Genomic DNA, 27,761 nt, shown 5'->3' with positions numbered 1-27,761 from the left:
TTTTTTTCACATGGTTTCCTATTCTACTGGGCTTTCTAGACTCCCTCCCTGAACCCTCAGGTGTGGATGTCCAGGGCCAGAACTATGAACATAGTTGATTTTACAAAGCAAAAGCTTAGCAAATAATTATCTTTGAAATGTCTTCTTCGGTACCTACTAGTGTTAGTCAGTCATTCAGTCATGTCTGACTCCTAGCAACCCCATGGACAACTGTAGCCCGCCAGACTCCTCTGTCCATGGAATTCTCCAGGCAAGAATACTAGAGTGGGTAGCCATTCCCTTCTCCAAGGGATCTTCCCAACCTAGGGATCAAACCTGGGTCTCCTGCATTCTAGGCAGATTCTAAGTCACTAGGGAAGCCCTCTTGGTAACTGTAAGGGCTTTAATAATAATTATATGTTACCTCTGTGTAGCATTTTTTTAAAGCTTTTACACAGTTTGATAGAATCCTCATGACTTTGGTTCAGCAGTAAAGAATCCACCTGCCAATGCAGGAGATACAGGTTCTATCTCTGAGTCAGAAAGATCCCCTGGAGAAGGAAATGGCAAACCACTCCAGTATTCTTTCCTAGGAAATACCATGCACAGAGGAGTCTGGCCGGCTAGTCTATGGGGATGCAAAGGGACATGGCTTAGCAACTCAACAACAAACAGCAACATGACTTTGACCTATAGGGTTGGGAGGTCAATTATTATCTTCATCTTATAGATAAGAAAACCATAGCTCAGAGGATTTGAGAGGTTGCCTGAGGATAAGAAAGTGAAAGTGTTAGTTGCTCAGTGGTGTCCCTCTCTTTGCGACCCCATAGACTGTAGCTAGCCAGGCTCCTCTATGCATGGTATTTCCCAGGCAACAATACTGAGTGGGTTGCCATTTCCTCATCAGAGGATCTTCCAGACCAAGGGATAGAACCCAGGTCTCGTGTACTGCAGGCAGATTCTTGACTGTCATAGGCACCAGGGAATCACACCTAAGGATATGCAAATGTTAAATCTAGCAGGAGAATTTGTTCTCCTGACTTTTGCTCTAAAGTACTTTAATTTAGAAGAAACCAAAGAGGAAAAAAAAAATGATACTTCTTTCAGGCAAGATGTTGATTCCAGCCAGGTTAACAGAGGAGGCGCATCCAGGATAGAAGTCAGACCATAAGCCTGGCAGGTAGCCTTCTGCTTGGCTGTAGTTTGCGTTTCAGAAGCAGATTGATATCTTGTACTCTGGTGTCTTATGCTTATCATAGGCCCAAGCGGGAGATTTTGGCCTCTGTCCTTTCAAGCTGAGCCTGCCATCTTGGGTCCTAATCTCCAGCCTTGGATCTCCACAGTCACTAATCACATCACTTTCTGGTATCCCCTTATCTTCAGAATGGGGCTTCCCTCATAGCTCAGTTGGTAAAGAATCCACCTGTGATGCAGAAGACCCCAGTTTGATTCCTGGGTCAGGAAGATCTGCTAGAGAAGGGATAGGCTACCCACTGCAGTATTCTTGGGCTTCCCTGGTGGCTCAACTGGAAAAGAATCTGCCTGCAATACGGGAGACCTGGGTTCAATCCCTGGTTTGGGAAGATCCCCTGGAGAAGGGATAGGTTACCCACTCCAGTATTCTGGCCTGGAGAGTTCCATGGACTAAGTCCATGGGGTCACAAAGAGTCAGACATGACTGAGTGACTTTCACTTTATCTTCAGAATAAAATCTGTGCCCTCCCTTTTATTATTATAACTTGAGGCAACAAACTTTTTTTTAAGATTTTGTTTTGTTTTAGGAACTTATGAAATCAAGTATCCATTGACATTTTCTCTGGATTTCCTGGGACTTAGTGACTGATCTGAGATTGCCCAGTCCACAGTTTGCCATGGACACTCTCTGCAAGGTGGGGGTGATGTGTCTCAAGCAGGAGCCATGAAACTGGACTGCCCGCAGCTTTCCTTCCCACGGCACCCAGCTTCTCACCCCTTGGAGCTTCCTAATTGACATATCAGTCTGAGTAGGTCTCGCGGTAATGCGCCCACCCCTTTGTAGCAAATGAAACAGAAATAATCTGTGCTTAAAAAACAAGAAACCATGCAACATGTGCCCAGATTTCCAACTCATTTCCTCTTTACTCTTACAACTACATCATCCTCCAGCCCACCACCAGCTGCGAAAATAAAAGTGTTTTCTCCCACGTTTAAGGATGATTTTGTGCTTCAGGATGATATTTCTAGAGGTGAAGGAAACTTGACCAATGTGACCAACAGATGTTTTAAGCGATGGATGGAACTGAGGAGGAAGCCAGATTCCTTAACCTAGTCTTTAGGATACTGTGCCCGGCTGCGCCCCCTAGTGGCTGTCTGGGGCATCGCGCAGTCAGCGCCAACTGCGTGTGTGTTCTGCACCAGCTTATGTCTATGCTCTGTTTTCAGAGATGAGTACGAAGAAGATGGATTCTGTCAGCCGTACAGAGGGATTGCCTGTGCAAGATTTATTGGCAACCGCACTGTCTACATGGAGTCTTTGCACATGCAAGGGGAAATAGAAAATCAGATCACAGGTTGGTAGCAATGAAATTATATTTATACTTTGCATAACAGTTTTTCTCCCCAGAAGTTTTATTGAGCCCTTCTCTTGACAAAGGATTAGTCAAGGCATAGGGGTTAGGAGCGGGGCCATAAAGAAGCCAGAGATATAATCTCTGCTCTGAAATTTACATTAGAATAATTTATTAAAGGTTGCCCTTAGAGGAAAAGGAGGCTTTGAGAAGTCTCACTTTCATTCAAACACTCTATAAATATTATTGAGTGCTTTTGGCATACCAGGACATGGGCTGGGCACGGGCGATGTGATGGTGTGGGGAATAAGCCAGGTATGTCTCTGCCCTCACAGAGCTTACTATTTGGAAATAACATTGTGTTGACGGAAAGAGGATGAATTTAGGGTTAGAATTCTGGATACTAATCCCAATTCGCCATTATTGTGACTTCGGAAAAAGTCTTACTCTCCATGGAAATCTCTTTCTTCATCTGTGAAGTGAGTGAGGAGGCAAGATGATCATGGATCTCTTCCTGCTCTAGCTTTCTCTATTTACCCTTCACTTTTCTGAATTGAAAGGATCTTTTTAATGGAAATCTAATACTGAAGCACATATGAGGTAGGTAGTGTTGGCCACTGCGCAGGATTTTGTATACCTTGTTCAGATGGTTACAGCAGCCTGTGTCTCTCCCACTAGTGCAGTTATTATGCCTTGGTGCCCTGTACATTAAATACATTAAAGTAGCTTTTTTGAAATTCTAATAAGGTTTCCAATGTCAGCACTGAAACTATAAGACACTCCATTGCATCTGATATATTTTAGTATATGCCCCAAATGTTGACCTGAAATTCAGATGCCCTGTAGTTTAGCTGGCAATCCTATGATTTAAGAGAGGCAAGAACGAACCCAAGACACACAGAATAGCCAACAGCCCAGAAACGATGTCCCAAGAGGAATTTGAGGGAACCAAGAGGGGGCCAGGGGAATTATTTAACCTGAAGAAGCAACTCTAGGAAGATGTATTTGCCCGTTGGTAAATCTCTCAGGCTTTCAAGAGGAAAGTCTGTGAAATTCCAGAGAAGCAAGACTGGTAGGGAGAAGCTATAAAAGATACATTTCAACTTAATAAAAAATCACTTGAACATACTTTTTACTAAGTATTCACAAAAATAAATGGAAGTTCTGATATAAATATATAAATATTTGGTCACCCATTTATAATAATCCTCTCTTGGACATTTTCAATGGACGTCAGCTTACTGGAAAGTGTTACAGTTTTTTCTTTTTTTAAAAAAAATCCATTTAACTTTGATTAACCCAGCATTTCCCAAACTTGTTTAGCTATAGAACCCCAGTTTCTCAGACATTTTTAACGTTCTATATAATTAATGTTCTGAGGAATATGCTTTGGGAAGCAGTGTACCAACAACTTCACAGGCTGCCTTGTGAGTATAAGCTCCTTGTCAGTAGAAGTGTGCAAAGGCTGGTGTGGGGATAAGAGATTAGGCAAAGCAGCCACTAATAGTCTACAGTATACATTGGACAGCTGAGTTGTGCTCTTTGAGAACTTTCAAATGAGTTGCCTTATTTTCAGATGGGATCAAAAGTCTTCAAATTATAAGGAAATTAAACCAGTTACCCAAGGTCATCCAACAACTGAGAGGCAAGACACAGAACTAAATGAATCCTGTGACTGGGCTCAGCCACTGTATAAAGCAAGTTCTGCCCTGCAGCTGTCAAATGTTTTAGAAGCCTCACAAAACTAATAAAAAGTACCGGATGAAACACAAAGTTCTGTTGCTTTGTAGTAAAAATGAAAAATATATTGTACTTTAAACCTAATTAATTCTTTTTATTAGGAAACGGTACATATGTAACTTAATCCTGTTTTTTTAAACTTTGTAGTCAAAATTATTTTTTTCAAGCCAGTGAAAGTAAGCTGCTTAGACATCTGAAATGAATCTCCTTCTCTTGGCCTTTGTTTGAGTACAGCAGATTCCTTCCAATGTGTGTTTACAGCTGATATCTGTTGACTGGATAGCCAGGGGAGATCAACCCTGCCCCTGGGAGTTGATAATTGTGTTTGTTTTCCAGCTGCCTTCACCATGATCGGCACCTCCAGTCACCTATCTGATAAGTGTTCTCAGTTCGCCATCCCTTCCCTGTGCCACTACGCCTTCCCTTACTGTGATGAAACCTCGTCGGTCCCAAAGCCCCGGGACTTGTGTCGCGATGAATGTGAAATCCTGGAAAATGTCCTGTGTCAAACAGAGTACATTTTTGCGAGATCAAATCCCATGATACTGATGAGGCTGAAACTGCCAAACTGTGAAGATCTCCCCCAGCCCGAGAGTCCCGAAGCTGCAAACTGTATCCGGATTGGAATTCCCATGGCGGATCCCATCAATAAAAGTAGGTGGTAGCCCCTGACCTTCTGTGCTGCCTCAGGGGCCAGCAGCCCCAGGAAAACTGGACCTTGATCCTCAGTAATAATTTGTGTTGGTAGTCAGATTACTTCCCAGTGGTCTAGATACCATGTGGGGGCTGAGCTTCCAGTGGGTATGCAGTGTCATTCTTCAAGAAGTTCCATGAAGATGATACTTTAAAAATATGGCTGCTGGTTCCTTAATGACTTAAAAATAGAAGTTGTATATGTCCCAGTAATGCCACTCCTGGATATATGCCCAAAAGAATTGAAAATGGGTGTTTAAACAAAAACTTGTCCAGAAAGGTTCATAACAGCTCTACTCAACATAGCTAAAAGGTAGGAACAACCCAAATGTCCATCAGTGGGTAAGTAGATGAATACATCGTAGCATATCCACATAACAAAATACTGCATGCTGCATGCTAAGGCACTTGAATCGTGTCTAACTCTGTGGGACCCCATGGACTGTAGCCCGCCAGGCTCCTCTGTCTGTGGGATTCTCCAGGCAAGAATACTGGAGTGGATTGCCATGCCCTTCTCCAAGGGATCTTCCCCAGTGAAATATTGTTTATCCATATAAAGAAGTGAAATCCTGTTACATGCTATAATATGGCTGAACCTTAAAAAAGACTGTTATAGAAAGAAGTCAGACACCATTGTATGAGTTCATTTATATACAACATCCAGAGTGGACAATTCCATGGAGATAGAAAGCAGATTGCCAGGTGTAGGGACTGGGGGGAGAGTGCGGAGTGAGTGCTTAGTGAACATAGGGTTTCCTTTGGGGATGATGTACGTGTTCTAGGATGAGAGTGTAGTTAAGCTTGCACAGTATTTTGAATATTCTAAATACATTAATGGTAAATTGCATTATATTGTATTATACCACTTCTATCTATCTATCTATATGGGAGTTTGCCTCCATCCTCTCACTGCCAACAAACAAAAGACTGTTTTCTGTGCATTTCCCATCCATCTATATTACGCTTTACTGGTAATGTTTTAGTTTCCTTTGGTAGTTAACTCTTTTATTAGTTAAATAAGTTAGTGCACCTAAAATGCTTAGAACTATGCTTAACATATAATAGCAATACCATTCTTATTACTATTATTACTCTCATCATTGACCCTCCAGATTTCAGTTTATTTCAGCTTACGAGATTTTTGCCATGGTTTCAAGCATCAGCTCCTGGAAGGAGGATTTAATAGGACCTGCTCCTTGAAGATGTCCAGTGTATCAGCACAGTAATGGCCAAACTCCTGTCGGAAACCCCCAGTGCACTGCTGCTAAGGAACATCTTCTGAGAACTACATTCTTTATCCCAGGACCTATCCATCTATCTCATGTCTAAGGTCACCAAGCAGAAATGGGAAGAGCAGTCCCTGCACCATTCACTAGGCAATTGCTCCTGTGCCCCCGGATCCTGCCCCGATTCTGATTTTTTTCTGTGTTCCATATCAAAACTAATTGTGGAGACTGGTTTCCTTCCTGAAGCATAAGCTGCAAATCCTCCCAGCAGTGTCACGGCTAGGTCTGCTGGGTGTCCCAGCCCAGCATGCGGGAGACGGCCACGTGGCCCCGACTGGCGGGGAAGCCTTGGCCATGAGGGTCACCGCACGCCTTCCCCTCGGAACCTGCCGGCCAGGAGCTCCAGCATCGTTTCTCTTTCTCACGGTTTGGGCGGCTCTCTTGTGTGTTTCAGATCACAAGTGCTATAACAGCACCGGCGTGGACTACCGGGGCACCGTCAGTGTGACCAAATCGGGGCGCCAGTGCCAGCCCTGGAATTCCCAGTACCCCCACACGCACACCTTCACCGCCCTCCGCTTCCCAGAGCTGAATGGAGGACACTCCTACTGCCGCAACCCGGGAAATCAGAAGGAAGCGCCCTGGTGCTTCACCTTGGATGAAAACTACAAGTTTGACCTGTGCGACATCCCAGCATGTGGTAAATACTATCCCTGCCTTTCGTGGCTTCAGTCACTTTGAAACAGTGGTCCCCAATCTTTCTGGCACCAGGGACCTGCTTTGCGGAAGACAGTTCTTCCACAGTCCAGGCAATGGGGGGGGGGGGGGGATGGTTTCGGGACGATTCAAGGGCAGTACATTTATTGTGCACTTTATTTCTGTTCTTATTACATCAGCTTCTCAGAGCATCAGGCATTGGAGCCCGCTTTAAAAGCTCTATGCCCTTTCCCTTAAGAGAATCATATAAGGGAGCAAAGGAGGTTGATAATGTTTGATCTCTAACTCTGTTTATAGGATAGATAAACTTTGCTGTCTGAGCAGAAAATACCTTTTTGGGTACCAAAGCACTCTCTCAAGGAGGAAACTGCTTCTATTCCTGCTGCCGTTGTGTTAGTGGGTAAAACAGGCACCATCTCTCTGGAAGTACAAGAGAAGCAGTTTATCACAGTCGTTCATGAAGTGAGATGTTACCCACGATGATCCATGTCCAAGTGTACTTTTTTTTTAGCACAACAGGTGTATTGGAAACAGAAAGAGAATCGTTTTTTCTGTGTCCTTGAGAAAACCCACAAGGTAGGATGAATCTACAGCCCGTACTCAGGGATACAGGGCAACCTATGGATAAACTGTGTCCTTTGCCTCATTCTTTTACACTGCAGAAGTATAGGAAGAAAATGAAATTTCTGAATCAGTTTGTTCCTTTTTCTAAAAAATGTTTGAAGGGTAAGAGAAAGAGAATGAAAATGTTGGTGATACCGGGAGTTTCAAATGATTTTTTAATGATTCGTCTTCTGATTTTAGTTCTCATAAATAACATCACTGAGTTTCCCAGGCGTAGGGGGAGCATCAGGATGTCATAGGAAAGCCACTCCAGTAAAATGGAAACAATAATGATTTACATTCAGGGTTTCTTAAGAGAATAAGTAAGTTGTTGACTGAAAAACTCTATGATGTCTGGAAAATAGTAAATGTTTAATAAATATTTTCTTGTGTAATTTTTATGAAGTCAGTATATATATAAAGAGGAATTAATTGTAATTAGTATGTGATATACACATATAGGGGGCTTCCCCACTGGCTCAGCAGTAGTGAATCTACCTGCCATGCAGGAGACCTGGGTTTGATCCCTGAGTAGAGAAGATCCCCTGGAGGAGGGCGTGGCAACCCACTCCAGTATGCTTGCCTGAAGAGTCCCATGGACAGAGGAGCCTGGCGGGCTGCCGTCCAGAGGGTCACAAAGAGTCAGACACGACTGGAGCAAGTGAGCACACAGGCATACACGTATAGCAGGCTTCCCAGACGGCTCTGGTCGTAAAGAGCCGACTTGCCAATGCAGGAGGCACAGGAGATACGCTTTCCATCCCTGGGTTGGGACGATCCCCTGGAGGAGGGCGTGGCAACCACTCCAGTATTCCTGCCTGGAGAATTCCACGGTCAGAGGAGCCTGGCGGGCTACAGTCCACGGGGTCTCACAGAGCCAGACGTGACTGAACAGACTGCGCACGCACGTACTCACTACACATACAGAGAAATGCTTGTTCTCAGCAAATATTGTTGTGGAGTAGGGAGGTTGAAAAAAGAAAAAATGTGATTCATATAACAATCGCAATGTGGTATGTGTGATACAATAGAAGTTAGCACAAATGCTGCGAAACCAAGAACAGGAAGCTGAAATACACCACAGAGATCATTAGGGGAAAGTAGCAAAAATAGTGAAAGAATTCTCAGTGATGAAAATTGGGGAAACCATTATACTATAGTTTCATTCTTACATGTTACCCGTTACGCAATATTTTCTTCCCCTGCAAAATGGTTTTAGGGATGGTTCACCATGCTCAGTTTGAAAAAGAGGTAACCAGACTTTTTTCATGTCACTAGGCTTTAAAATGCCTTCATATGTAGCATAAAGAACCAGTTATGACATTAACTCCTCCAGAGCCACCATTGGAAACTTCAAAGAAAATTATTCTGTAATTTTTAAATGATGAGCACTTAAAATTTATGGTTTTCCCACATGCTATATTCAACATGAAAAGGAGAGTTATAATCACTTACTTAATTGCCCCATCCCTTCTCCTACATCAGGTAGGTGTGAAGATCTGCCAGAGAGCCAGGGATAATGATAACAATTACTGAGCACTTCCCACGTGCCAGGCATCATTCTTGGGGTTTCCAAGGCTTTATTTATACTCACCCTCTCCCTGAGACAGAGACGGGTGTTATTAACCCTTCCCTGGTGGCTCAGATAGTAAAGAATCCGCCTGCAATGGGGGAGACCTGGGTTCCATCCCTGGGTTGGGAAGATCCCCTAGAGGAGGGCATGGCAACCCACTCCAGTATTCTTGCCTGGAGAATCCCCACAGACAGAGGAGCCTGACGGGCTACAGTCTATGGAGTTGCAAAGAGTCAGACATGACTGAGTGAACACAGCACATACTGCTCATGAAGAAACTGAGGCTCAGACAACAGCAGAGTTACCCACTAGTCTGTCTGACTCATCTTCCTGCTAGTCCACTGTGCTGTCTTAGGAGACTGATCTGTGTCCTTAAGGAAACCAAATGAATTATTTTAAGGAAAAAAAAAATGCATTGTTCACTTGACTCCGGGTGAACACCATTGTCCTGTGGGTGACTTCTGATCCATATTTTCCAACTGCAATCCTCATCTGAAGTAGGGAAATACACAGACATAGGGAACAGATTTGTGATAGCCAAGGGGAGAGGGAGGTAGGAGGGAAGGATTGGGAGTTTGGGGCTAGTGGATGCAAACTAGTATATATTGGCTGGATAAACAGTAAAGTCCTACTGTATAGCACAGGTTACTATGTTCAGTATCCAATGAAAAGAAGATACACATGTATTAACTGAGTCCCTTTCTCTCAGCAGAAATTAACACAACACTATAAATCAACTATACTGGAATACAATTTTTTAAAAAAAGTAGGGAGATAATCTACCATGAGCTGGAAGATTTGTTGATAATCGGATTCAAGCTTTATCACAATTATTTTAAGTCAAGACTTGATACCTAGAAAGTATTGATTTTCATTTCAGCAGCATTCTTTAGGCAATCAGACCGAAAACACTCTCTAAGGGATGAAAGAAACCCTTGAACAGTCTTTCAGACCTTAGACAGAGAAAGACCACCTATATTATCTACCATGTGCCTGCATGGTGCTTCGTTCTTTACATCATCTCCATCTAAAATTCATCACCACACTGTGGGACAGATGTTATTAACATATCCCACCAAGGTATATGTCTAAATGAGATAACTCATAGCATTGGACTTTGAACCCTCGTCTATTTGCATATAGCTCCAACCAAACTCGAAGTTCGTGCTCTTTTCCCAGACACTCTGCTATTTCCCATTTAAAGATCTTTCAGAAATAAATAAAAGGATGACAATAGGCTCCACCTCTGGATTTCAGTACACTGATTCCCATAACATGATATGACATCAAAACTCATTCCCTTGCTGATGAAGAAATCCATCATAGTGCTTCTCAGTATTTTATTATAGTATTAATCAGTTCAGTGATGTTGGAAACCCTAAGATATTCTTTCTGAATATCAATCTGAAGAATTTTGAGGACTGGTTAATTCTAGTCACGTGAAAGAGAAATTTAGATGAAAGGTAAATCTGCAGATGACAAGCCAGTTTTCATCACTTATAATAATAACTTTTTTAAAAGAACATTTTCATTTCATTTTGAAAGAAAACAGTTCCTTTTGAATTCTTCAGGCCAAGCCACAAATACATCCATTAAAGGAACAGGGAATCCTTGACATGTGATCAATAAACAGCTGCTGAGAGGCTAGCGGCTCCCTAGGGCATGAATTACAGAAGAGAGTAGGTCGGCATCAGCTGTTGTTCCAAGATGAGGCTTCTTGTAATTGCCCCTCAATAGCCCACCTCTAACAAAGTAATCGTACAGAATCCTACTTTTATAACATTTCTTTAGAACACTTGCTTTTTTTCTCATTTCATCCTTAAAAAATCATGAAAGATAAAGTAGGAATTTCCTGCCCTATTTTAACATATGAGACAGCCAAGGTCTAGGGAGGTGGTAGGACTTACCCAAGAACACAAATGAGTTAATAGAAACCAGGTCTCCTGTCTCTGGGGTCACTCACTCTTTGTTCTATACCAGTGGTTCTCAAACAGGGGAAGTTTTGCCTTCCAGGGAACATTTAGCAATATCTGGAGATATTTTGGTCATCACAACTGAGTGGGTTTGGGGAAACCTTTGTTGTTGTTGTTGAGTCACTAACTTGTGCCTGACTGTTTGTGACTCCATGGACTGTATGTCGCCCACCAGGCTCCTCTGTCCATGGGATTTCCCAGGCGAGAATACTGGAGTGGGTTGCCATTTCCTTCTCCAGGGGATCTTCCTGACCCAGGGATCGAACCTGTGCCTCCGGCATTGGCAGGCAGATTATTTGACATTGAGTCACTAGGGAAGCGTGGGGGAATGCTGCTGGCTTCTATCATGCAGAGGCCAGGGATTCTACTGAACACCCCAGAATGCACAGAACAGCCCACACAAAGAATTATCCAGCCCAGAACGCCAGTAGTGCCAGGCTTGGGAAACTCTGAGACTGAATTAGAATTACACAATTTAGACTATAGAATATAGTATATTGTATATACTGTATAAATTATATAATTTAAGCTATAGAATAACAATATCAAATAGCAGTTACCATTTATTGATTGCTTACAAAGAGCCACTATGTGAAGGTTTTTTTTTAAATGCATTATTTCATGTATAGCAGCTCTATAACTGTATGAGTTAGGTTTTATTTTACCCAAGAAGAGAAAAATGAAACGTAGAGAGGTTAAATAACTTGTCCAAAGCCACACGATTAATAAGAAGTGGACCCAGGATTCAAAGCTATAGCCTGTCTTGTAAATTCTATGATTTATATCTGTGTGTTTTTGTGTATATAAATAGGTAGGTGGGTAGATGGATGGATAGATTGATAGATTGGTGATAGAGATATGGAGAATAACTTTGTATCTTATAATGAGGTGTAAGCTTGTGGGGCATATTTGCAATGAGTCCTTTTCCTCCTTCCTCTCCAAGGGGATGGAATCTCATGGGAATGTTCCTGCATTCTTTAGTTAAGTCAAAGTTAAAGAGGTTTCAAAATCTCCATGGGGTTTCTCATTTTCCTACTGATATCTTTTGTTTTCATTTCAGCTAAGTAAGGCTGAGAGAAGTATAGGCCTAATTAAATGCAGAATGTGAGCATTTGTTATAGTTTCTAGAATAAAGGCATTTGAGAACAGTGTGCCCCAGATCGTTTTATCTGTGAACTTTTACTCTAAGACAGAACATAAAATTAAACACAACCAAATATGTCTGCTGTGAATTCTGGGAACTGGCTTAGCTAGGGCTGTGTGCATGAGCCCAGGCAGTGCCTGGAGAAGGAGAAAGAACAAAAGAAGTTTGAGCCAGACTTGAGCTCTCATCTTCCCTGTCTTTTCTTTCCTATCCCAGGTATCCAGCATTTAGAACAGATATTACTTATTCATTCACTTACTGAAACCAATGTATCTATATTGACCTTCTACTATGCTTTGGATTTTATGAACAAGCCGTGCCCTCCTGTAGCTTACAATCTAGTAGGAGAATCAGAGGGGAAAATACAAATCACTTTAAACACCATAGTTCCCAGTGTTTCTGTGTGCTGAAATGTACTTTTCTGTGTGTGCTAATATTTGCTATTGGTTGAACACTGTGTGAAGTTCTTTACAATAGCATCTGGCCTATGACTTAGCTGATGCTCAGTAACTGATGCTCGAGTTAACCCTCATAATAACCACAGGGTAAAGGTATCGCCTCCATTTTACTGATGGAGACGCTGAGACAATGTTGTTTTTACTAAAGACAAGTTTGGGTCCACAGGATTCAAGATCCAGCCTGTGTCCACCATGCTGCAGCTACTTAAAGAGCAAATTCTCTTATTCAGAAGAATAAGCATTCCTTCAGCGTTTTCCTTTCCCCTTTGATCCTTATGAGCTCTCTAGATCATCTTTTTTCTTAATATTTGCTTGTTTGTTTGTTTATTTTTGTCCATGCTGGATCTTTGTTAATGTGTGGGCTTTTCTCTAATTGTGACAAGCTGGGGGCTACTCTCCAGTTGTGGTACACGGGCTTCTCATTGCGGTGGCTTCTCTTGTTGCTGAGCACAGGCTCTAGGTATACGGGCTTCAGTAGTTGTGGCGCACAGACTTAGTTGCTCTGCGGCATGTGAAATCTTCCCTGACTAGGGATCTAACCCATATCCCCTGCGTTGGCAGGTGGATTCTTATCCACCAAGTCACCAGGGAAGTCCCTCTCTACGTCTTTGATTTTCTTACATGAAGCTGCGCAGATGCAGGAATGGAGCCCTCAGCCATAAGACATCTACTCTGAGACCCCAGGGTGTTCTTGTTAGCCTCAGCCTGATAGGGACTAGTTCCCCTGGCAGCTCCACCGAGGCCTCACATTATTTGCCCTTTTCCCGTTAAGTCCTAAGTCTCCTCCCTTCCTGGCAGCCCTGGGTTCCCAGTCCTCAGAGTTGGCCATCTTCCCTGAGATCCTGCAGGCAAACCTTCATTTGCTATGTTTTCACCTCTAGTCCCTGTGGCCACCTTCCAAGCCAAATACTATGGACTGGGTGGAAACGAAGTCGAAAGAGAAACATTTGCTATGTTCTTTCCAACTGGTACCTAGGCACACCTCCCAACTCACAGTTTCACTGTAGCCCTTATCATTGCTGTTTTACACAGCTCTGAGAGGGAAACTGGGAAAAATGTCTACTTCTCTGGGAGCTCCTTTTGCATTGATTTGGCCGTTTCCCTTGGTCCATATTTTCTGTCTTCCCAACTAATTAAGATCCCCTATTTGTTTCTTTTTTTGAATTGTAGTGAGGAGGCAGAACCTTGATTGCATTCATGTTTTCATATTCAAACCTTAGCCCTTTATTTCCACCTCGATGAGTCTTGATTCTTCTACTAGACAGGCCAGTGTGTTTGAGTCACTGCTAAATAAAGGTTTCTTCCTCCACCAAAGAACCAGAGCTTCCAAACAGTGGTGTTGTTTTTACTCTTAAACCAGCTTCACCAAAGAGTACCCATTGATAAGAAAAGTAGGGAGCTGTTTGGCTCCATACGGAGTTTTCATACCTGGCCTGTTGCTTTTGTATTTCCTTTTAAGTCCTTGGCTTGCACCGGTTTGCCAAAGGGCACATTGCCCAGTTCTGTGCCTGAATAGCCCTGACTTGTCCCATAACCTTACAAACACCCACCCTGGGTTCTGCTTTGTCACAAACCATTTTCTCCAACGTGGTGGTTTACAGTTTGGGGCAAGGCAGATGTTTTCCAGATTGCGAACACTGCAGTTTTTAACTCACTCTGTCAGCAGCCTTCTCCCATATTTCATAGAAGACCTGTTGTAAGGCAATTTGTCTTTCAGCCATTTCTTCAAACCAAAATTGAACATTACAGTGGATTGGATGGTGGGGAAGGGGAGCAGAGAAGGGAATAGAGCACCGCTTTGTATAGTTTGAAGTTTTCCGGAAGAGTTATTTTTGTGCTCCAGAGATTTTCAAGATGTACTTTGGTCTCCAGTCTTTGTATATTTTCAGCAAAGTAAAGAACAATAGTTACCAAAAACTTATAACTGAGTCATGTTTCACAAACATGTTTCAACATAAAATAATTTTCTCTAAAATGATTTTTATTAATTTTATTGTCCCCAGTGTATATTGAGTCACTTACCTAATGTGTCAGCTACTCTAACAAGAAGCTTTTGGAGGCCTTTAACTCTTTGGGCCCACCCCCATGCCGATAGGAAGTGCTCCTTGTCATCTTGAACTTTCAGTGACAGAACTCTGCTGTAACACCCTGGTGATTGTTGTTACTGGCTTTGCATCAGTCAAGATTCTGGCAGGAAACAAAAAGCACAAGCAAATAGACTAAGGAGAATTTTATAAAGATATGGTTTTTAAAGGTGCTGGCAGAATTAGGGTAAACCAATAAGATGCAGGACCTGGGGCTAACAGGAGTGAAGCAATGCCATTCTAGGCCTGGAGAGTCAATAAGAATCGATTACCCCTCCCCATAGAGTACAGCCAAGGCTGAAGAGAGGGCTGTCCAGAGTCTGCTGTGGCCTTTGGTAGAGGCAGGCAGGCAAGCCTCTGCAACCCAACAGGAAGGGAGCCAGAGGAATAAACATGCCAACCATCCTCTCTCTTCTTGCCCTGGGGTTCTTTTTATCATGCCAGTGCCTCCCAAGAGCTGGATCTAACTGGAAGTCAGAGTCCCATTAATCCTGTGCATAGAGATCAGCCTCAGCATACAGCTGGATAGAAAATGACTAAGACTAGATCCGGTGAGCTAGGGACACTTAGGGGATGTATTCATCACTGGCTTTAAATCAGTTGCTTGGTAAGAGAGTCCAAAGTTCAGTGGGAGTCTAAGTAAGATATGTCAACTCTGTGTATAAAATCAGAGCATCTTAAAGGAATATAGAAATCAAACAACCCCTGCTTGAACATGCCAGAGACCTGCAGAGACAAGGTTATCTCTCTAATCAAAGTTATGTGCTGGCTCTCCCTGTTCAAATCTGCCTTTGTATGCCAGAAGCTAAAACTTGTATGTGAAATCTCCTGATTTTTTTTTTTTTCTTAAAAGTGAGCCATTACTTTAAATTGGGGGAAAATAAAAAGCTAGTAAGGATAAAGTGTGTGTACTAGAACTGGTTTTTAACATCTGGTGTCATCTCTTATTGAAATTTTAACACTTTTATTGCATCCTTCATTCAGTTTTTTTCTCCTTTGATCCAAAGAGCATATAGCTCCTCCCAACTTTCCTTACCGATCCTCCTCTCTGCATGTTTCTTGCTCCTCCAAAATCCTTCTTAAAAAACATGACTCTTAGAGTTGAAACAATTTTTGACATCTTTTAACCAGAACACATCAGAAGAGGACCGTGATTCTTGACCATAACTCAGTACTGCCAATGAAGGGTGTTTCATTGCTATAAGTGCCAGCTATGAAATTTTTTTCAGAAATTTCATCATGCTGTTGCTGAATCCAACTGAGCCTTCAAGTCTTCACTAAAACTTATGAGTCTTCTTTTGTTTTTTTGTTTTTAGTTTGGTTATATCAAAAATTGTTTAGTAGATCTGTTGAATCATGGACTTCTCTAAGCAGGGCTTTAACCTAACTCCAAGTTATCATATTATAAAATTTCAACAGGTGGTTTGAGGGTCATTATTCTAACCTGTTGTGTGTGATCCTCTAAAATTTTATTTCTGTAGTCAACTAATTATCTTTCTTAGATTCAGGCCATTTCACGTTTGATAAACATGTCATCATCAAGTCGTTGATGACAGTGTTGAACAGGCAGGTCCTCTCAAGGATAGCCTTCTATAATTTGATGTTGTCTGCTGATTAGCATATTAGAGTATAGCCATGTGATGAAGTACAAATCCATCTATTGATATTATTGTCTAGTCCTCCATCTTTTGTCCATAAGGATATCATGAATCACTTGATCAAACGTTTTGCTAAAGTTTAAACATGTTTGTCGTATCACTCCAAAATAATCCTATCAAAGATGAAAGACATTCAATGTTATAGAACCTATTGGATCTTGATATCTTTTTTTTTCTTAATCGTGAGCCACTACTTTAAATTGGGGGAAAATAAAAAGCTAGTAAGGAACAAGTGTGTGTACCAGAACTAGTTTTTAACATCTGGTGTCATCTCTTATTGAAATTTTAAGACTTTTATTGCATCCTTCATTTGGTTTTTTTCCCCTTTGATCCAAATAGTATATAGCTCCTTAAAAATTAGCTCAACTAAAAAGTTAGCAAAGGACTTAGACATTCCTCCAAAGATGATATACAAATGGACAAGAAGCATTATAAAAATATGCTCAATATCACTTAATAATTAAAATAATTAAAGTAATACAAATCAAAACTACAATGATATCTCATCTCATATCCATTAAGATGGCCACTATCAAAAAATAGAATATAGCAAATGTTAGTAAAGATGTGGAGAAATTAGGACCATTTTGCACTATAGGTAGAAAGGCAAAATGTTGTAGTAGAGACTATAGAAAACGTATGGATATTCCTCAAAAAGTTAAAAATAGAATAACCATATGATCCAGCAATCCCACTTTGAGTATACATCCAAAAAAATTGAAAGCAAGATCTCAAAAAGATATTTACACACCCATGTTCATCGCAGCATTATTCACAATACCTAAAAGCAGAAAGCAAGTCAATGCCAACAGTAGATGAATGGGTAAAAAAAAAAAAAAAATGTGGTACTTATATACAATGGAGCATGGTTCAGCCTTGAAAAAGAAGAAAGTCTTGTCACATGCATCAACATGGATAAACCTTGAGGATATTATTCTGAGTAAAGCAAGCCAACCAAAAGACAAATGCCATTTGAGTCCTCTTACATGAGATATCTAAAGTAGTCTAGTTCCTAGAAACAAAAGGTAGAATGGTGGTTGCCAAGGTCTGGGGGGAGGGGGAAGTGGAGAATTGCTATTCAATGAGTACAGAGTTTCAGTTTTGCAAAATGAAAAAATTCTGGAAATCTGTACAATAGTATGAATATACTTCACACTATTGAAATGTACACTTCCAAACGGTTAGGATGGTAAATTTTCTTACATGTTTTTTTTACCATGATTTTTAAGAAAAAATGTTTTCCTTTAAAAGATTAGCCCAACTCTTTCCTTTTGTAGAAAATGGAGGCCCCAAGATTTAAAGAAACTTTTAGTGAACTTGTGTGGATTCCAGTTACTAAGGTTTTTCTCAAGGACTCACAAATGAGTTACTGCCCCTAACTTAATGTGGTTAAAACATTTTCCAAGGAGAAAAATGTTAATCACTGTATATGGGCTATTCAGAGTCTTTTAAAGAATTCATTTGAGAATACATAAGGCAATAGATCATCTACTTAGTATTTCTATCATTAAGTCAAGAGAGCGAGTGGCTGGGCCCAGTGCGCCAACTGAAGGCCTATTTGCCACCTTTCTTTCTTCAGTTTCCAGGTACTTGCTTAAATATCACCAGTGCAGGCCCCCATCTGCCACAGGCCCACTTATTTTGTAGTTTTCAAATAATAAATGGTGGCTCCTCTGTTTGTTTTCTATGGTATTTTAAATTTTTTCAGACAAGACCATAATTCAACTTGTTTAATTTCCTTTGAATTCTAAGGTTCTGTAAGACTTCTTCCCACCTTTGCCAGATTTAAGATCTGAGTACTTTCTTTTTTTAACTCAAAGTAATATCCCAGATGATGTTTCACTTCATAAAAGTACCTCTTGAATGAGAAATCGTGTTTACCTTGCTGTAAGCCCCAAGAGAAGAAAGAAGTGTTTTCTCCATTATATTTAATTACTAATCAAAGTATTGAATATCATTGTAAAAACAAAATAGGAATGTTAGATGTGAACTGTGATACCAAATTGTTGATTTTTAAAAAGAAAATTAATCATGTGATCCAGGCTAAATTGTTGGTTTCAAAAATCCCAAGTATTTAACTTGATGTAACTAATATGTGCATTTAACTTTTAAACAGTTATTCCAAAGTTTTAAAAATCTTCCCCATTCTAATTTTCAGTCAATTTTCTTTGCAGTGCCTCAGAGGTGTCTATTACCCTTTAAAATGAATAGTAAGAATAATGTCCATTGTTCTTATGTGATTCTTTTTAATAGTATAACTCCCACTAGATATTAGTCCTTACTTAGAAGGAATCTTGGAATCTTAACAAGAATGATGAAAAACAATTCCATATAGTATTTTGATTATTATTAGTCATATAATTTAAAAAGCACAGAGGCATCGAAGACAGACAGACTTTCATTCCAGCCCTGACTCCCCCACTTCCTCTGTTGTTCAGCCGCTCAGTGGTGTCCAACTCTTTGTGACCCCATGGACTGCAGCACGCCAGGCCTCCCTGTCCTTCGTCATCTCCCAGAGCTTGTTCAAACTCATATCCATTGAGTTGGTGATGCCATCCAACCATCTTGTCCTCTGTCGACCTCTTCTCCTCCTGCCTTCAATCTTTTCCAGTATCAGGGTCTTTTCTAATGAGTCAGCTCTTTGCATCAGATGGCCAAAGTGTTGGGACTTCAGCTACAGCATCTGTCCTTCCAATGAATATTCAGGCTTGATTTCCTTTAGGATTGACTGGTTTGATCTTGCAGTCCAAGGGATTCTCAAGAGTCTTCTCCAACACCACAGTTGAAACTTTGGCAAATTTATCCTTTCTCAGCCTCAGTTTCCCTGTGTGTGAAATCAAGATAACCTGGACTTCCCTGGTGGTTCAGTGGTTAGGACTTTGCCTTCCAACATGAGGGATTCGGGTTCAACCCCTGGTTGGGGAGCTAGGATCCCACATCTCTCTCTGCCAAGAGGGCAAAACATTAAACAGAAGCAATAGTGTAACAAGTTCAAGAAAGACTTAAAAAAAAAAAGAAGACAAGATAATCCAAAGTGTGGGGTTAAAATGAGGAATAAAAATGGTTGGACATTAGAAAGAGGTTGGGCAAATGTTAGTTTTCTAATTTTCCATGAGTAAGGTTAGTTGTTCTGTGGAATGTTTTTATATGAAGTTTTTTGAGCCAGACAGTGACTCCCCTTCTGGCCAAGTGCAGAGAGCCGTGTGGGAAAGGAAGCGTGTAGTCAGTAAGACTTACAATGGGCCTGAATTTGTTTTCTGTCACTTCCAACACGACCACGTAGTGTTCTGCTTGATTATTTCACTTGGCAAGAAGACACTGTCCTCGTTTGCATATCCTCAGTGTAATCAGAGGGAGCCAAGTTTGACAATGTTTAAAGGATTTAGCTTCTTGAAGTTTGTTCTCCGGCAGACCTACACGGGGATTTGTCCCAGACCTCCCGTTTACAGTCAAAGGCGTTCCATGAAAAATCTGATACGGAGTGAGTACAGAATAGACTCCTTTGTTTGCCAGACAGGTGAGGACCCTAGTTTCTCTTGCTGCTAAATACGTGGCCAGAAAAATGACTAACTTTACATTCGTGCTAAATTAACCTCATTCCTTTTGTAATCTTACCCTCAAAATGATTTCACTGAAAATCCAAGAATAACAAGAGGCACTTCCCCCCCAGGGGCCTGAGAAACTTGAAAGAGTTTTATAATGTTAATAATCATCATAGATGCAATGGTTTATTTCTGGACCTTCTATCCTGTTCCATTGCTTTACAGCAGAAATTAACAAAAAATTGTAAGGCAAATTATACTCCAAAAAATTAATAATAATAATAATAATAAAAATGAAAGTGTTAGTCGCTCAAGTCACGTCCGACTCTTTGTGACTCCATGGACTGTCGCTCACCAGACTCCTCTGTCCATGGGGTTTTCCAGGCAAGAATACTGGAGTGTGTTGCCATTTCCTTCTCCAAATAATAATAATAACAGCATTGAATAACTACTCAACAGTTTTCAGTTTTCCCAGACTCTTTGCTGACTATCCTCTCTCATATGAACTAAACAAGGTTGGCAGAGCAGGTATTATTATCCGCCTTGAATAATTGAGGTTAGAGAGAGGTTTCTGGCTTACTGTTATTTAGAATTTCCAGCCCAAAGTTTTATTCCCTGAATCTTCCTACTTCTAAAGGTGGAGGGTAAACATTGTGTGATTGAGCTATAACAGGAACTAGAATAGATACTTTCCATGTTTCTTCACTTGTGGTTTATAACAGTTTTCTGAAAGAGTCCTATTTTACAGATGAGTTTGCTCAGAGAAGCCACATGCCTACTCAAGGGTACACAGATAATGAAAAATCCATCTTCAGAGATTTCTCGCTCTAAAACATAATCTCCTTTGTTGTATAAAGTGGATGGATAGAGAGATTAAAAGATATAGCCATCCCTTTCCCTCAGTCTGTCCACCCACCCACAGACATGCAGAAATAGGTGTTATTACAACATCCAAAACCCAGTTCCCAACGACTAGTATGATTAGAACAACCTTCAGAGATGCCTGGGTTTATGCTCACCTGCCACAGTGTACGAGTGGAGCGTTCAAAAGCATCATACCTGGCGAAGCTTCGGTGTTAGTCCCTACCTTTTAGGCCTCCTTCCTTCCTACCTTCATGAAACAAGAGAAAGCCTACCCCGGGAAAATAGGTGCAAAACAACAGCCACTCTCAAATGACTGGCGGTCTAGTGTAGTACTGGAGCAGGAGGTGAAGCAAGACCAACTGGAGAGGAATCCGAGCTGTTGAATTACTGGCTATGTGTCCTTGGGCAAGTAAATTAACCACCCTGCCCCTCAACTTCCTCATCTGTAAAAGCAAGGATGAGGATGGTACCTATCCCATGGGCTTGGTGGTGAAGATAAAATGAATGAGTTACGAAAAGTGCTTAGAACATTACTTGGCCCATAGTAATAATAACAGCTAACATGATTTTCCGCTGATAGAAAACACTCAATAAATATTAAAACTATAATTTTTATTATATTCAGCAAGCAGATTTCATCCTTTCCCCAGCTCCTCTGAGGGTTAACCCACAGATGACAGGTTTTAGGGCCCCTTCCTAACTTCTCATCTTGAGTCTGTTTCTATGAAAAGTGTGATTAATTACTGCTGTATCTCACTGAACAGCAGGTTCCCAAAGAAAGTGTGTGCAAGTAAAAGCTATGTGTGGTATATTCACACTTACATGTGTTGAGGGAGCTTACTGTTTAAAGGGACTTTTAGGGTTTCTCCACGCCTCTATCCTTACTTCCCTTGTAGCATTTCCAATAGCGTATTGTAATTATCTTGTCGCTGTTTTCCTTACCCGATCATGAACTCCTTCAGAGCAAAGCACATGTTGTATTTCATTCTATATTCCCAGTACCTAGTGGAGTGCTTGCCAGTAGTAAGTTTTGTTTATTGACTAACTGAACAAATGGGAGGATGAGGGAATGGATGCATGGTTAATTCTTTTAAGTAAATAATCAACTCTCAATTTGATGTCAATCTGACTTTTCACACTGTGGATTTTCTTAAAGCTAGATAGCTGATGTTGGTGATCAGGGTGCATCATTATGCAGCCCCTCTAATTACTGCCTAAATGCTTACATTTGTCCTACCAGTCAGGTCATTCATTAATTTTAGTGTAAACTCAAGGCATTGAGTTTAATGGTCAGACTCAAATCAGAAAAAGAAAAATATGAGTCCTTGTGTCCTTCTGTACATGTTATTTTATATATATTCTTTTATATTATATTCATTCCCAAGCAATGGTAACAGTGGATGTGTCAGATTTCAAAAATATACTTCAAAGGGTTACCACTCATAATTATTGAGTTCATATGAAACTCTTTGAGAAGAATTCTTGGCTTTCAAAAAAGTGTCAAGTTATTCAGTGATGCTGTGAGAGAGGGAATTGTAGACACCATCCAAAACAGATACTTCACTTCTGTGGATGAGAAAAAGCGAGACCCAGAGAGGTGAATGATTTGTTCAGGGTCACACAGCTCAGCAGAGATGGAGCTAGCCCTGACTTCTGGTCCTCATATTCTCAGGCTAGGGGCTTTGTGGCCCCTGGGGTCAGTATTCTTTGGTGATGTTGATTCTGGAAGATGCAGGACTGGTCCTGTATGTCCAAGCCAGCCCAGACAAGGGCACGATTCCTGGATGCTGCACTGCGGTTGATATGGGCTGGTGGCCAATGGAAGAAGACCCCTGTGGTCCACATTAACACTCCTGGGTGTATACAGTCCATCCATGTGGCGTTTAACTTTTAAGGTGTTGGAGAAGTGCAGCTCTGCTGCTAAACAGAGGTGACCCACGCACATGTGAAGTCTTCATAATGTCCCTCTGCAATTTTTAAACGTTTGAACTCTAAACTTTTCAACTTTAATAAATTACATTGAAGGTTTGATGGAAACAAATTGTAATAAGCAAGGGTTCTTTTTTCTCACAGAAGATTTGTGTGTATTGAAGAATAGGAGATCATTTTAAAGCTCTGCTATGTAATATTATCTATGTTATTTGAACTAGTATAACTTTTGCTCTTTTGCACTTCTCCACCCAGATTCAAAGGATTCCAAGGAGAAGAATAAAATGGAAATCCTGTACATACTGGTGCCTAGTGTTGCCATACCCCTGGCCATTGCTTTGCTCTTCTTCTTCATTTGTGTCTGTCGCAATAACCAGAAGTCGTCATCACCGCCTGTCCAGAGACAACCGAAACACGTCAGAGGTCAAAATGTAGAGATGTCAATGTTGAACGCGTATAAACCCAAGGTAAAGCTAGCAGTCCTGAGCTGCGCTTATTCTATAGACTTCAAGTTAAAACTTATAATCCTCTCAAGCTTAGAAATCAAATGATACAGAATTAGAAGTTGTATTAGTACTGGAGTGCATTGTCAGCATAAGCATGCATCTCTAACTATCCCAGGCAGCTTGAGCATACTTTCATCGGTGTGACCACTTTGGGGTTGGACTATCACCTCATTGCCTTGCATAGAGTTTTCAATGGAAGGAGCCCTTATGAGATCATCTCTACCAGTCCCTCAGGATTCAGAGTGTGAGCTGTTTTTCTAAATTTTCAAAAATGAAATTCCACGTTCTTCCAATTAAACTGAAAAGAAAAAAAAGAGAAAAAAAAAAACTGAAAAGAGCTGAACAGAGAGAGAGAAAGAAATCCAACACTGTTTACTATTGTCAAAAAATCCTTGCACAACAATGTGCATGTATTAACACTACTGTACTGTACACTCAAATGGTCAATTTTGTTATTTGCTTTTTACCACAGTTCAAAAAATCTATCTCATGCCTAACCTAAATCCCTTTCTCTGGCTTCAATATATTTTAAGAGAAGTTTTGTCCTTCCTACAGTCTTTGAATGCTGTTTTATGATAGCCCTTAGCTTTCTCCTCTCTCATGCTAAATCAATCCACTTCCTTTTAGTTTTTCCTCCACATCTTTCAACATTTGGGTTGCTCAAGGTCCTGGCAAGGAAACCAGGGTCACTAGCCCTTCCCTTAAATGGAACACACATCACATCTCGGGGCTGAAATACAACAGAGGCTTTCTCTCCGGAAAACCAGCACCTCACTCTCAGGCCTCTCGGGAAAGAGATTTCATTTAAATAATTTAGGATTCTTGCATCCACAGAAGCCTGCTTTTTCTTCATGTTCCCACTCCATAGGAACATTCATTCAGCAAATATTTATCTTCTCTGTGGGTTAGAGACCATATTATTCTTTTGACCCTCATAAAGAGAAGATGCATCACTTTTTTATACAGTTTTAGAGGAAAAAATGCCTTCACACTCAAATCAATCCTTTCACCGAATAAGTAGCATAATTGGGCCTGACACATAGCTCTCATTTGATCTTACTTTGCTTTGCTGTTGGATATTTGTTTTTAATTTTAAAAGACTTAAAATATTTTTCTATTGCAGAGTCATACTTGTTGGTAGGGCTATGGGTTTTCTTAAATGCTAAAAAAATTCATCATTAAGCATTCTGTCCCAAGCAAAACCACTATTCTCTTAAGTGTGAATTTTTACCAGAAAAAAACCCACAGACCCTGGAGACCACAGAGTTCACTCAGTGGGTTGGGGAATGGGTCGGGGGAGGGAAGTTTAACTCTTGATATCCTAGCTGCTTGTTGGCCAATTTACATACATTATAATGTGTTACATCATAGCACCCTTAATCCTTACAATTAATAGAAGAAAATAGTAGGGTTAATATTAGTGCACATTCATGTAGGCACACCTAGTTGACCTTTTACATATCCCATGACTTCAAACTTGTAATGCAATAGTCTTTGTTCTATGAGAATCTTTCCCTGTCATTTCCATTATGAAATGCTGAGAATCCTTACAAACATCAGAACTCTGGGTGAAAGTGAGACCCAGATCAGTTTGGTTCCAGTAGTCAAGGTGCAGCAACCACCATCCTGGGGAAGTGGGCTCCTTGTTGCTATGGCAGGAGTCATAGAAAGAGTCATTTCCGTCTGGAGAAACGATCAGTTGTGTAGGTCAGCCTCAGTCTGCAACTCAATTTCATTGTTATCGGAGGTTTATTTTGCAGCACAACACATCCAACATGCATGATGATTGGGATTTATATCATCTTTCAGATAAAGATCTCAAAGAGTTTGTGGTGTCACAGAGAAAGCAAATACATATTCAGTGACACAATTTTTCAGAAACTATTCTAGGAACTTCTACATTCATAATCTCATTTAATCCTCACGCCCATTACATCAGGGAGGTATTATCATCACTATTGTACAACCAGGGTAACCGAGACTGCAAATCAGTTAAGTAACTTGCTGAAGGTCAAAGAGCTAGTAACTGGAAGAAACAAAATGTGACTAGAGGATTTTCAGCTCTAGGTAAAGTCCTTGAACTTGCCTAACACCATGGTAACTTTTTGATTGAAGAAATCGTGCTGTGAAGAGGGAGTCAGCGGCCAGACGAACAACTAAATATGACTCCATTTGTCAGTTTGGGCTGAACGCTAACCACAGGCATCACCTGGCTTGTGAACAACCTCCTGAGGAGGCCTGGATAACAGTTGTAAGCCTGAGTTATACAGCCCCAGTCCTGCCAGGGACATGGGAAATTTGGCCAAAGAAATAACAGTCCTCCGTCCTCCATGGTCATGGAGACAAATGTAACATACACTGGGATAAATTTTTTCCTAAGACTTGGTAGAGCAAAACATTGTTTTCATCATTTCTGGACCATTTCCTCGGCATGCCTTGCAAAATCTCCCAGTGTCAAGATTTTTCCAACACAAGGCTTAGAGTTTCGCCTTAATCAGCTCACCAGCAATTCTGAATCAGACTGGAAGTAGGAATGGCTCAAGCATATGTGACTGGGTTGAGGAGGGAGAGGGAACAACAAAAACAAATGCTAAGTTTTTTTCTTTTTCTTTCTCTCCTAAGAGATTTGGCTCCAATCAAATTTGACTTATTCAGCTGTTTGTTTTGGTTCTTACTGAGTGCCTTTCCTGGAAAAAGCACAAAGGACTTTGTAGACCTTAAAGAAAATTCCTAAATGTAAACAGTTGATCTCTAAAACTGGTTTGAAAGGTCACCGACACATAAATATTACATGTACCTATAAAATCTAAAAAGAAGGGACACACATAAGAAAGAAAGAGGGGGGAAAAAAGAGTCCTGAAAACAAACACCCCACCAGAATAAAATCAAAAGGATATTTGAAGGCTGGGATGAGAAAGGAATGAAGGATAGAAGCTGGTCGGCCCTGGCCTCATACTTATTTATCCAAATGAATGTGCCCTTCAGGTTTTAAACTATCTCTTTCCATTCTCTCCACTTGCTGAGTTGATTTTACCCACCCCTACCCCCACTTCCCGACATTGAGTGTTTGTATTAAGAGGAGGCTTCTCTGGGAGATTAGAAATCCATACCCACAGAGGAGACAGTAGGCAGCCCAGACAGACTGGCTGATGGGATCTGGCTTGAGTCCCCAGAGAGGTAGACGGGAAAGTTGGAAGTTAAAAATTTGATGAGGCATGAGTCTCCTTCAGATATGTGGGGAAAGGAAGCCAGTGGACCAGAGAGGCATCTTAACTCTGAGCCTTGAACAGTCAGGAAATAGAGATGCTCCCCAGCCCCACCACTAACTGCCCTCTGACCCTGAGAAGCCAGTTTGCCTCTCTGTGTCTCAATTTTCTCAGCTGTTCAGAGAAAGAGGTCAACTGTGTTCATGCAAAGGACTGCTTGTTTATTTTCGTTTTATTTTGTTAGGCAAAAGATTTCAATCCATTCTGTTGGATCAGTTCTTCTCCTATCTTTTCCATCTTTAAAATCCTCTGACAGTACTCTGGTGATGCAGAAACTAAGTACAGTTATTCTATCTTGCATTACACATTTTACAATCTGAGCAGGGATTTTCTTTTTAATGTGCTACAGAAAATGAAACTTCTCCAAGAATTCTGGAAACCCTAACTTCCCGTCTCTCGGATTCTTTCCCTTTGCCTACCCCCCACCTCCTGCCATCCTGGCCCAACTATCATGTCTGAAATACAGAGTAGTCTCCTGGGGGAGGAACGCTGTGGAGCTCACCTCCTGGGGAGTTAGAAAAGGGGCAGAGCCTCCCCCTCAAGCTCAGGGTTAACCCAACCCAGTTCTGTCTTCCCTTATGTGACCCACTTACGTGGGATTTAGATCCACAGAGAGGTTAAGGAGTGGAGGAGTGTGAAAATGAGGAGCAGGAAGACTGCAGGGAGGGCTACAGGGTCAAACTCCTGCAGCTCTTGGCTGATTTTAAGGAAGATTTTGGGGAAAGCAAAATTTGCCTATAGCTTTCTAAAACTGGTGGCTGTGTTTTATTTTATTTAGTTTTTAAACTTTTATTTTGTATTGGCATATAGCCAATTAATAATATTGGGACAGTTTCAGTTGAACAGCAAAGGGACTCAGCCATGCAGATACATGTATCCATTCTCCCCAAACTCCCCTCCCATCCTTGCTGCCACATAACATTGAGCAGGGTTCCCTGGGCTGTGCAGTAGGTCCTTGTGGGTTATCCACTTTAAATATAGCAGAGTACACATCCCATACTCCCTAACTACCCCTTCCCCCATCCACCCACTAGCAACCATAAATTCATTCTCTGTCTGTGAGTCTCTTTCTGTTTTATAAATTCATTTGTATCGTTTCTTTTTAGATTCCACACAGAAGGGATGTCATATAATATTTCTCCTTCTCTGACTTACTTCATTCAGTATGACAGTCTCTAGGTCCATCCATGTTGAGGCAAATGACATTATTTCATTCCTTTTAATGGCTGAGTAATATTTCATTATACACACACACCCCCC

At 41.1% G+C, this 27,761-nt stretch overlaps 1 protein-coding gene across 1 annotated transcript in view; it reads left to right on the top strand.

Moving 5' to 3' along the window:
* Positions 1 to 27,761, top strand: part of ROR1 (receptor tyrosine kinase like orphan receptor 1) — a 442,114-nt gene that overhangs the window by 399,908 nt on the left and 14,445 nt on the right. Inside the window, exons 5-8 of the mRNA XM_065911627.1 lie at positions 2,401 to 2,528; positions 4,602 to 4,919; positions 6,639 to 6,884; positions 22,985 to 23,196. Coding sequence (XP_065767699.1) covers positions 2,401 to 2,528; positions 4,602 to 4,919; positions 6,639 to 6,884; positions 22,985 to 23,196 — 904 coding nt within the window. The remainder of the gene's footprint in view (positions 1 to 2,400; positions 2,529 to 4,601; positions 4,920 to 6,638; positions 6,885 to 22,984; positions 23,197 to 27,761) is intronic.

This window comes from Muntiacus reevesi, chromosome 1, assembly GCF_963930625.1.
Source record: "Muntiacus reevesi chromosome 1, mMunRee1.1, whole genome shotgun sequence".
Classification (NCBI taxonomy): Eukaryota; Metazoa; Chordata; class Mammalia; order Artiodactyla; family Cervidae; genus Muntiacus; species Muntiacus reevesi.
This window is presented reverse-complemented; position numbering and strand designations above follow the sequence as displayed.